Source organism: Chiloscyllium punctatum, chromosome 15 (assembly GCF_047496795.1).
Source record: "Chiloscyllium punctatum isolate Juve2018m chromosome 15, sChiPun1.3, whole genome shotgun sequence".
NCBI lineage: Eukaryota > Metazoa > Chordata > Chondrichthyes > Orectolobiformes > Hemiscylliidae > Chiloscyllium > Chiloscyllium punctatum.
Window position 1 is genome coordinate 69,657,041 of NC_092753.1, and position 12,792 is coordinate 69,669,832.

The following is a 12,792-nucleotide window of genomic DNA, read 5'->3' on the forward strand; positions in this document are numbered from 1 at the left end:
TAATTAGGGAGAAAAGTAGAACTCACAGGGACGGGGCCAGGAATGAAATTAGCCGGGGGGGGCATAACTTGGACATAGAAATAATTGGATCAAATAATCCTAGGGAGAAAAAGGAGGTGGTTAGTTTTTTGGGCAACTGGAAAGGTCAGTAGATAAATACAAGTAACTAACTAGATTAAACAGGCAGACAACAAAAGACAAGCAGGCTGAGATTAAGAAATCCAACCTGGAATGAATTCAGTCAAATATTCAAACCACTGACGAACAGTGGAATCTCCAAACAGAAAGACACTTTTTCCATGAAGACAGCCTGTAATTTTTGCAGGAGTGTCAAAGTGGTGAATATTGCAGGTTGTTGACATCCACTGGTCCTGATAATAAAAACCAGATGGTGAGACCATGGGCTGTCCCTGGACACATTCTCCAAGAGGTGGAGCTGCAAATAAAGAGAAAATAAAGACAGAAATCACAATACATGACACATTCAGCAATCAATACATTTTCAAAAGTTTCAATTATGGCAAATCTTTAAATTTAACAATATTTTACCTGCATGAGGTGAAGGCTCCACCATTATATAACCTGCGGAACTGGGTAATATAGGCCTCTTTATGTTTATTGCACTGAAAATGCAAAGATGTACCACATTAAGCCAGTGCATCAGGATAAAGACCGACATGTACAGGAGGCAACCCAAATTTATTTTTTAAAGTAAAAGCCTAAACCTACACATCAAGAGACAGTTAAATATATAAACCTTTAACTTGAATTTAAATTCATAGATTTTACAGTTAGCTATCATTATAGACCAGAGGGGAGGGAGAAGTTTTGGATAATGCACCTCAAAGCAGGTTTCTCTAGACATTAATAGCAGGAAGATTTATTGCTCAACGGCCAGCCAGTTTAACAGGAAACTGCCCTGCTTTGTGGGAAAACCAATAGCACAAAACCGTAGCAAAAAACAAAAATCCGACAGCGGATGGGGCCGGAGATATTGCAAACGACGGATCACAAGATCAGGGTGGAGAAAGAGAACGAGTAATTAGGGAGAAAAGTAGAACTCACAGGGACGGGGCCAGGAATGAAATTAGCCGGGGGGGGCATAACTTGGACATAGAAATAATTGGATCAAATAATCCTAGGGAGAAAAAGGAGGTGGTTAGTTTTTTGGGCAACTGGAAAAATATTCCTGCACCTCCAGGCACACAATCAGTAAAATAAAAGGCACTAATCTTTTGGATATAGCTCTTCTTGATGCTTTTACCTGCTTGATTTCCATTCATGACTGCAGCATTAAATACCTGGTTTTCAGCTGAAATTAAACTTGAGAGCTCTGTGTAGGTTGTTAGTGTGAGAGATCTGCAAGGCCTTTTTGAGCAATCCCTACTCCTATGCAAGATTATTCATGGTATATTGATTTTTGTTCTGCCTGGTATTCTGTATTTCACCCAACAATACACCTAAACCGCATTATCCATAGGGAACTGGAGCACTGTCCTCCTAAAGAATGACAAAACTCCAGATACTGCTATAATGAGAGTTCATTACCTATCACAAAGGACCTAGAAGTACTGAGTGATCCATCAGGATTTGTCAAGGGAATAATAAAAAAAGATCAGATCTGGAACCTTCCTCACATGGTTCTGCCAGTAGTGAACCTGCAGATAATGAGGACCATGAGTCAAAGCCAAGACAAATTTGAAAGCATCCAGTACTTCAGTGCATCATTACTCTACTATACAGCAACTATTAACATTTCAAAATCCATTCAAAATCTACAATGCCATTGGTATTTCCTTTCAAGTGCCACACAATACACCTCAGGTGTCCTTAATCCTACCAAAACTCTCAACCACACAACACTTTCCATCTATCTGATCATTATCAAATGATTCTGTTTGCAAGGACTGGTTTATCTGAAGGGAACAGAATCAGATGTGGTGTACAGTGAATTTCTTTTGTTCTTTCCTAAAACTTGCGCAATGGATAATAAACTGCATTTGTCAGCATCTCGATAGAACCTAAAATATTCCACTTTCTTAGTGTGATCGACCAATCATCTTCCCTGTTTAACATGGTAAGGAAAATTATTAATTGAAGACAACTGACACTTTGTAATTGATGCATTATAAATTTAGCATCACCTCAACACAAAAATTATACAATTATTTATATTTTAGAACTATCCAGGGTTTGCATGAGAGATGTGGTATATTTTGAATATTCCACATTATTTTCTTAATGTTTAATACATTCTTCTTTCTCACTGATTTCCATCAGCACTTTGGCTCTGCCAATTCAGCAACTGCAAAACCCCCAGAGGCTTAAAAGAGAGTGTTATATTAATTGTTGTTTAATTTTCCTTCCTTCATTGTAGTATGTGAATTGTCTGAATACACCAAAAACAAACTTCAAAATTCTAATGTCAATTTCCAAAGATTTGCCCCTCCTTATTTCTGTAGCACCCTTCAGCCTTCTATGTTTCAGATATCTACCTGTGTCCAATTCTGCCCATTGCAACTTTTCCATTTTAAAAATTGCTTGACTACTGGCAACTGGATCTTCAGTAGCCTATGCCCCAAGTTCTGGAATTCCCTTCCGACACTTATCTTGCACTTTCCATCTCCTTTAAGAGGCTCCTTAAGACCTTACACTTCAACTAAGCTTTTGATTAACTAGCCAATATTTTGTATATGGTTTAGCTATATTTTGTTATATAAAACTCCTGTGGAGTACGTTTTGCTATGTTAAATTCACTATATAAACTCAAGTTTTGTTGCCATTAAATACTGTCCTGCTTTTAACTGACATCCCAAAGTTGGGAAGTTTGGTTCTATACCTTGTGTTTTTCTAATGATCGGATTGAGAATGAGGTTTCTTTTTAAAAAAAAGAAAACTATAAATAATAATAACATTAATTCAATTACCTTTGGAAATAATGGTCCTCTTCTCCAATTAAGAGATTTTTCTCATAACCTCCTTTAAAATGGTTAATACGAGCAGAGCAGGGAAGCTTCTTTGGTTTGTAACAGAACCAGGGTTCCCCAGTCCTGGGATCAGTAAAGTTACAGAGTGGCTTAGATGGAGGCAAATAAAGATTACAGACAGTGGTCTCTGAATTACCCCGATATTTGAAGGTACTTTTAAAATACACTCTTTCTGGCCGCTCCTGACGTAGTCTTTTAAGTGTTTGGATCCCTTCACTGGGATGAACCAGTAAAACAGAGACTTCAACTTTCCCCGACCAAGATAAATTAAAATTGATATAGTAAATCCCATTTTCATTGTCTACAACTGTTCCTGCTGAACCAGCTTTTAAAGCTGGGGTGTGGATCCGAGCTTGGAGATAGTCACCCCCATATCGCTTTGGGTGACCGTCAAAATCACTCATCTGCAGCATCACTTGTAACTGATCTCCCACATAGAAAGTTTTCGCTGAATTTAAAATTACAAAGCGAACACGTGATGGGTCACTGCTTTTCTGAAAGGGCACAGCAGAGTTCGGGGGTGTAGGCCATTCGATCATTTTCATAAGGAACGTTCCCTCTGACCTTTCTTCAGAGGTGAAGCTATGATTCTGGTAGCCACATTGCAATAACCTGTCTGTCCAATGGAGATTCCTTGGCTCGGTTTTCTGCCTCATAGCAGAATAAAATTTTGGAGTTGGATAACTCCTCCATTTAGAATCAGAGCCAGAAATTGAATATTTATCATACTATGAAAAAAGGAAAAAAAAAGTACAATTATTATCTTTGACATGGTCAACACACACATTTTATCTCCAAACATACTTTCAACAAATAAAGCACAGATGTGTAGCTCAGATAACAGACTTCAAGATTTCTACACTATAGGCAGGGCTTTTTTGGATAACACACATGGGTTTGGTAGCATCTGTGGAAAGAGAAATGCAGCTAACTTTTCCAGTCTGGTAGAAATGTTCTCATTTTGAAGAGTCATATTGAGCTTGAAATCTTAACTCAGTTTCTCCCTCCACAAATGCTGCCAAATGTGCTTAGGTTCTCCAGCATTTTCTGGGTGTGTTTCAAATGCCCAGCATCTGCAGTATTTTTGGCTTTTATTCAGAGGCTTTCCAGGCTTCCTGCACTGCCACCCAAAAAGCTGCTGAGAATGCACCAGCTACCTCACAACAGGATTTTATTTTTTTAAGGTCAAGAGATGCAGCCCCATCTGAGCTAACAGAGCGGTCAGCTTTTACTGTCCAACAGCAGCCTCTGCATTGAAAACTGCCAGGTTACCTACTTGGCATAGGTCTGTTAGCTCTGAGAGCTAGGTGACTGCTGCCCAGTTTAGAATAATGTCCAACAGCACAGCTTTAATTCCCATTCCAGCTGGAGTAGACTTACGATCTGCCTCCTTGCCCTGCTCCTGAGGGAATGGCACCACTACTGGCAAAAGCAAAACCACAAAATGAAAACAAACAAGCTCCTGAGGGATCACGATGGGATAGATTATGGACAGGATGTCTACTCTTACAGAAGAATCATGAACAAGGGGTCATGTTTAAGAAATAAGGACTGGCCCTTTAGAATGGAGATAATGGTTTAAAAATCTGAGGGTATCAGGAGTCTTTGGAACTCTTTTCCTCAGAAAAGGTGGTGAAAGCAGAATCTTTGAATACTTAAGTCAGAGGTAAATAGATTCTTATTAATTGAAGGAGTGAAAGATTAGCAGGGGTAGGCAGTAATGCAGATTTGAGGGCACAACCAATGATTTAATTAAGTGGCAGAACATGGTGGGGGGCCCGAATGGCCAATCCCTGTTCCATGTCTTATGGAAAACAGTTTAGGACGAAACATCAGCACATAATGAGCCAAGGGCCAGAGAACAATGAAAAGGAGTGGAATCTTCTTTGCATTTATAGAGCAGGATTTGCGTAAACTGTGCTCAGGACATGAAGCACTTGCTTCAGTAAGTTGACAGAGTGTCAAGAAAAAAAAGTTTTATTTAAAAAGCAGTCCCATTACAGAAAAACAATGTTGACCAGTTTCTGAGTAATTACTGTTAGGAGCTGAGTTGAAATAAGTTAGTACACTATTGTTAGGTGGGGAGGTGAGTTCTTTAAATTGCTGAAAAGATACAAAAATGGAAGGGAAAGTACACTTAAGCAGCTACATTTTAACTTGGAAAGTGACAAAAAGAGCAAGAGCTAAACAGAGGACAAAACGCAGCCGTAGGGAGCAGAACACAGGCAGAGTTGGAAAATGTAACATCAGAATTAAAATAATATGACATTGGCTCAGCAGAAGGAACCAACCAGTGTGTAATTCTACCTTCTAATCTCCAGTTTACAATAAATCGTCTGCAAATTAACGTTAACACACGGCAGGGCAACTCAGCTGCCCAGAACTGGCAACCAATTGCACAGGTAACCATTTGCACTCCCTCATGACTTAGACAACCATACATATAGGAAGTGTTACTAGTCACAAAAACTGGAGCTCGGAAAACAGTTTGAATCACTGATGCACTCTCAGGGAGGTTGAGAGATATATAGATAGCACATTTAGGAAAGCAGTCACCCTGCAGTTTAAGAGAATGCAGGCAGAGGTGAAATAGGTGACCAGTCAATTTAAGGAGGCAAGGTAAGTGCTGAAGCCCCCAGTAGAGTCTGTTCTGTTATAATGCAGTAGTTCCATTCTCATGCAATCCCGCATTCTAAGAAAATTGCATAATAGCAGCACCATTTAAACTAATGAGGCTGGAATCATGTTATAACCAATACATGCTTTAAAAACTCACAATTTAGATACAGTGTCCCCAATTCGTCAATCAATTTTGCATTAACAAAACACACAGTATAGCAGAACAACATGTACACCCGGTTCACTCGCCACTGCTCTGTTTTACTATATTGGAGGGTTATTCCTTGGCTGACTGTCTGCTGATTTTCATCCTAAGCAGCGTTCACTGAGTTTTCTTTTTGACAGTGTTGGTTTGCCACTGCTTTCTGCTCTCAGGAGTGAGGCAAGGTAGATCCCAAGTCAACCTCAGTTCAAAGTGACATTATTTTGAACTATGTACCAATCATCTAGCCAATGGAGCTCCTTGCAGAAGTACAGCCAAATCTAATCCACAGTGCAATGTGTGACCTAGTTGCACAGATAGGAAGGAAGAAAGAATGGAAGGGAATAGCGGTGAGAGATTCAGTAACTAGGAGAACTGACAGCAATTTTTGCAGTCGTAGAGGTGATCAAGAATGGTATGTTGCTTCCCTGATGCCAGCATCAAGAACATCACTGTGAGACTGCAGAACTTTTTTTTTGAGAGGGGGCAACCTTCCAGAAGTCACGGTGCACATTGAGGACCTTTTCCATTCTTTCCAACGGAGTAGAACTTGTGACTTCAGTACATAGAACATAGAAAAATACAGCGCAGTACAGGCCCTTCGGCCCTTGATGTTGCGCCGACCGAAGCCTACCTAACCTACACTAGCCCAATAACCTCCATATGCTTATCTAATGCCCGCTTGAATGCCCATAAAGAGGGAGAGTCCACCACTGATCCTAGTGGGGCATTCCATGAACTCTCAACCCGTTGAGTAAAGAATCTACCCCTAACATCTGTCCTATACCAACCTCCCCTTAATTCAAAGCTGTGTCCCCTAGTAACAGCTGACTCCATACACGGAAAAAGGTTCTCACTGTCAACCCTATCTAAACCCCTAATCATCTTGTACACCTCTATCAAATCTCCCCTAAACCTTCTTTTCTCCAATGAGAACAGCCCCAAGTGCCTCAGCCTTTCCTCATACGATCTTCCTACCATACCAGGCAACATCCTGGTAAACCTCCTCTGCACCCGTTCCAGTGCCTCCACATCCTTCCTATAGTATGGCAACCAAAACTGAACACAATACTCCAGATAAGCTGCACCAGTGTCTTATACAACTGCAACATGACCTCAGGACTCCGGAACTCAATTCCTCTACCAATAAAGCCCAGTACACCATATGCCTTCTTCACAGCACTATTTACCTGGGTGGCAACTTTCAAAGATCTGTGCACATGGACACCAAGATCCTTCTGCTCATCCACACTACCAAGTAGTCTACCATTAGCCCAGTAATCCATCTTCTTGTTACTCCTACCAAAGTGAATGACTTCACACTTAGCTACATTGAACTCCATTTGCCACCTTTCTGCCCAGCTCTGCAACTTATCTATATCCCGCTGTAACCTGCCACATCCTTCTTCGCTGTCCACCACTCCACTGACTTTCGTATCATCTGCAAACTTGCTCACCCAGTCTTCAAGCCCCTCCTCCAGGTTATTTATAAAAATGACAAACAACAATGGTCCCAAAACAGATCCTTGTGGAACACCGCTAGTAACTGCACTCCAAGATGAACTTTTACCATCAACTACTACCCTGTCTCCTTCCAGCCAGCCAATTCCTAATCCAAACCCCTAATGCACCCTCAATGCCATACCTCTAATTTTTGCAGTAGCCTACCATGGGGTACCTTATTGAATGCCTTGCTAAAATCCATATACACCACATCTACTGCTTTACCCTAGTCCACTTCCTTGGTCACCTTCTCAAAGAACTCAATAAGGTTTGTGAGGCACGACCTGCCCTTCACAAAACCATGCTGACTATCCTTGATCACATTATTCCTATCCAGATGTTCATAAATCCTATCCCTTACAGTTCTCTCTAAGACTTTGCCCACAACAGAAGTGAGACTCACTGGCCTATAGATACTAGGGCTGTCCCTACTCCCCTTCTTGAGCAAGGGGACCATATTCGCTATCCTCCAGTCTTCTGGCACTACCCCTGTAGACAACGACGACATAAAAATCAATGCCAATGGCTCCGCTATCTCCTCCCTAGCTTCCCAGAGGATCCTAGGATAAATGCCATCAGACCCAGGGGACTTATCTATTTTCACCCTTTCCAGTATTCCCCGGACCTCTTCCCTACATACCTCAAAGCCATCCATTCTAATCACTTGTGACTCAATATTCACATCAGCAAAAATGTCCTGTTCCTGAGTGAATACTGACGAAAAGTATAGATTTAGTGTCTCTCCAATCTCCTCTGCCTCCACGCACAACTTCCCACTACTATCCTTGACTGGACCTATTCCTACCCTAGTCATCCTTTTATTCCTGACATACCTATAGAAAGCCTTTGGGTTTTCCCTAATCCTACCAACCAAGGACTTTTCATGTCCCCTTCTCGCTGCTCTTAGCTCTCTCTTTAGATCCTTCCTGGCTACCTTATAACTCTCAATCACCCCAACTGAACCTTCATGCCTCATCTTTACATAGGCCGCCCTCTTCCCTTTTACAAGGGATTCCAATTCCTTGTTAAACCACGGCTCCCTCACAAGACCCTTTCCTCCCTGCCTGACTGGTACATTATATCAAGGACACCCAATAGCTGCTCCTTGAACAAGCTCCACATATCATTTGTGTCCTTCCCTTGAAGCCTATTTTTCCAATCCACATCCTAAGTCATGCCTCACTGCATCATAATTCCCCTGCCCCAGCTATAACTCTTGCCCTGCAGTGCACACTTCTCCCTCTCCATCACTAGAGTAAGACACTGATAAAGCAGGACTTCAAAGACAGTAATTTCTGAATTACATCAAATGCCACAAGCTAGTGAGCACACAAACAGGACTGAATAAATGAACACATAGCAGGTGTGATTATGCAGGAGAGACTGCTCTAGGTTTCTGAGGTACTGGAACTGGTTCTGAGGCACTGGAGCTCGTTCTGAGGCAGGTGGGACCTGTAAGAGGAGGATAAGTTACACCTTGAGAACTAATACCTTCACGGCAACTAATGTTGGGGGAAGGCCTAAATTAACTCGGCAGTAGGATAGGAACCTGCCAGGGAAGTCAGATAAAAAGAGAAGCAAACTGATAATGATAGGAAAATTAGGAAGCAATATTGCAAGACAACAGAACAAAGACCAGTATCAAATAGGGTTGAAATCCATTAAAATGTTAAGGGCATTCTACATTTAGGAACAATAAACAAAAGGGAAAGAGGTGTGAGGGTACTATTAATAAAGGGGAGGTTCAGTACATTAGTGAAAAATCATTTTAGATTGGAAGATCAGGATGTAGAATCAGTTTGGGTAAAGCCAAGAAACATCAAGAGGCAACAAACATTGCTAAAAGTTGTTTATGTGTCACCAGTGGTAACATAGGGCAATGTATAACACAGGAAATTAAGAGATGCCTGTTAAAAAGGTAATATGGTAATCATGGGGGCTATATAGACTCTGTAAACCTAACCAGTATTACTGGAGTGAAAGTTAAATTCCAGGAATTTAACTTAAGATGTTTTCTAAAACGTTGCATTGAGAAGCCAATTAGAGATTGGACTATTTTAGATCCCGTATTGTGGAATGAGAAAGCGATATTAATAATCTTGTAGAACAGCCTTTACGTTAAATTTGAAAGAAATATAATTCAATCCGAAACTAGGGTCTTAAAGCTGAATAAACAAATAACAAAAACGAGGTGAAAACTGGATGTGGTAAATAGTGAATCTATCTTAGAGTGTATGAGAGGAGACAGGCAATGGCTGACGTTTAAAGAATTAACACGTGCTTCAGAACAAAAATGCATTTTCTTTGAGGTAGAAAAACCCAACAAGAACTACCGTGGCTAACAAGAAAAAGTAAGGATCATAATAGATCAAAGAAAAAGTCAACATGGCTTCATGAAAGGGAAATTGTGCCTGACTAATCTTGGATATTTGAGCAAATATCAACCAGAGTAGACAGAAAGGAACCAGATGATGTGTGGTATGTGGACTTCAAGAAAGCATTCAACAAGCTACCTCACAAACATTAAGTCATATGGTAACAGCTCAGTGCTAGAGGTAGCATATGAGCATGAGTAGAAAATTAGCTAATGGACAGGAAATAGCAAGTGGGGATATGGGGTTCTTTTTCAGACTGGTGATCTGTGACACGGAGTTATGCAGGGATAAATGCTGGGACCTCAACTGTTTAACATGTACATTAATGACCTAGAAAAAAAAAGTAGTAAATGTACAATTGTCAATAAAACAAAAATTGGTAGAAAAGCAAGTTTAGGAATAAAAACATGTTAGAGAGAGAAATTGAGAGCATAAATAAGTGGGCAAATGGAGAATAATGTGGGATGAGTGTCTTTGGAATACCTTGTCACAGTAAGGCTGTGGGGGCAGAGTCTTGTGTACATTTAAGGTTGAAATAGATTCTTGATCACTAGGGGAGATTGAGACTTGAGAATAACAGGAAAGTGGACGTCAGGAATGTTGAATGATCCTATTGAATGGTGAAACAGGGTCAAGGGGCTGAATAACCTATCCTGGTTCATACTTCTCTTTTTATGGTCTTGTCAAGTTGCCAAATGAAAGGAGTGAGCTTGAGGATTGGGAGAATTTTAAGAATTTCTACAAAGAGAACCAAAAAAAACTGAAAAAAAGAGAAGCAGATAGGGAAATAAAGTAACATGACATATAAAAAACAGACAGCAAAAGCTTCCAGAGTTACCTTAAGTGGAAGAAATTAGCAATGGCAGTTAAAGGTCAATTGTATATAGATACAACAGAATGAGGAGAAAGGAAATTGGTAGAAAAACCTAAACAAATACATAGTAACCTTCACAGAGGAAGCTCAAATTCCTCCCAAAACACTAAAAACACAGAACCAATGTGAACAAAGAAAGAACAAGATAAAGTAGTCTTTGAAAAATTGGGTCTGCAAGTTAATACATCCCCAGAGTGTGACAGAGACTGGTCGCAACTTAAAGTACATGATCATCTTCCAAACTTATTGAATATGGAATGGTTCTTGTAGCTTGGAAGATAGCAAGTGTAAGGGGACATAGGCAAGTTGTGAGAATGGAGGGAAAAACAAGGTAGATGAAATACGGAAATCTATGAATTTGACCACATTGGTAGAAAACAAACTAAAAAGGCATTCTTAAAATTAAGAGAAATTCGTTGGGATATCTGGTCGGCATGGACAGGTTGGACTGAAGGGTCTGTTTCCATGCTGTACATCTCTAGGACTCTATGACATATTTGTTGGGGTACTGTTCTTTGCTTTGTGAAAGGCACTATATGAATACAGGTTGTTGTTGCATTGTTGCGGATGGCTCAATGTGTCCAAAGTGAATTTGTTTTCCTTATATACTAGTCACTTTCAGCGAACATTCAGATGCAAAAAGCAATTAGAAAGGCAAATAATATCACAAAAGGATTTGAGTTCAAGAGAAAAGATATCTTACTGCATTTGTATAGAGCCTTAGTAAGACCACATCTGGAGTACTCAAAACTACTCCTTATCCAATGAAGGACATCCTTATCAGCAGAGGGAGTTCAATACAAGTTCATAAGACTGATTTCTGGGATACCAGGACTGTTTTTGAGATGCGATTAGGGAGACTGGGCCTGTATTCTCTAAAATTTACGACAGTGGGATGATCTTAAAAATATTTCAGTAAGAATATCTCTCATTACTTGAAATGCTGGATATTATGAGCATGCTACAATTTAATGACACACATGAACAAGAGAAGAGAGATTCCTTTGGACATCAATACTTCCCAACCCCTCTCAGCTTATAAAATACTCTACCTTTCTGCAATTTTGTACCAAAATGGATAACTTCACACTTCCTCACGTTATATTCAAGCAAAGTCACATTGTGTCAGAGTTACATTATGTAGAGATGGCTTACCAGGCTAACAATTGGAATGCGAGGTTTACCTTATGAGGAAAGAGTGAATAGGCTAGGTTTGTCTCTGTTGGAGTTTAAAAACATCACAGCTGACTTGATTGAAACACACAAGATCCTGAGAGGGTCAGGAAGATGTTTCTTCTTATAAGAGAATTATGAATTGGGGTGACTGTTTAAAAATTAGAGGACGCCCATTTAAAATGGAGATGAGGCAATATGTTTTCTCTCAGAAAATCAAAGACATTGGAAGGCTCTTCTAGAAAGGTGGTGAAAGTAGAGCCCTTGAATATTTTTAAGGCAAAAGTAGATCAATTATTATTTAACAATGGGTGTGAAAGGTTATCAGGGTTGGGCAGGAATGTGGATTTGAGGTTACAATCAAATCAGCCATGCTCCTATGGAATGGAGGGACAGGACCGAGGAGCTCAATGGCCTACTCCCACTCCTTACTCATTTGTTCATATTCCATCTGCCATGTCCTTGCCCACTCAATCTTCAAGTCTGAGTAAAGCCTCCTTAGATCTTCATTTTTTTAAAAAACATTCATGAGATGGGGACATTGCTGGCAGGACCTAATTCAGAAGGTAGTGGTGAGTTGCAGTCTATGTGCTGTACTTAGACCCACACGCCCTTAGGGAGGGAATTCCAGAATTTTGGTTCAGTGACATATTTCCAAGTCAGGATGGTGAATGGCTTGGAGGGGAACTTGCAGATGTTGGTCTTCCCAAGCATCTCTGCCCTTGCCCTTATAAATGGAAATGGGTCTAGACAGTAGTGGGTTTGGAAGGTGCTGTCAAATGAGTTTTGGCAAATTTCTGCAGTACATCTCGTAGATAGTACACACTGCTACCACTGGACACTGGCGGTTGAGGCAGTGGATGCTGTGTCAATCAAACTTTGCCTTGGATGGTGTCAAGCTTGAGTGTTACCAGGACTTAAATCATCTCAGTATGTGAGGCGTACTCCATCATACTCCTAACAGATGTCCCGCAGATGGTGGACAGGCTTTGGGAAGTCAGAAGATGAATGACTCACTGAGTATTCCTGGTCTCTGGTCTTTTCTTATCCCAAGACTGT

At 40.5% G+C, this 12,792-nt stretch overlaps 1 protein-coding gene across 1 annotated transcript in view; it reads right to left on the reverse strand.

Moving 5' to 3' along the window:
- LOC140486362 (NXPE family member 3-like) overlaps positions 1-12,792 on the reverse strand; it is a 44,945-nt gene that overhangs the window by 11,955 nt on the left and 20,198 nt on the right. Inside the window, exons 3-5 of the mRNA XM_072585396.1 lie at positions 2,928-3,715; positions 550-623; positions 227-436 (exon numbers count right to left, since the gene is read on the reverse strand). Coding sequence (XP_072441497.1) covers positions 227-436; positions 550-623; positions 2,928-3,715 — 1,072 coding nt within the window. The remainder of the gene's footprint in view (positions 1-226; positions 437-549; positions 624-2,927; positions 3,716-12,792) is intronic.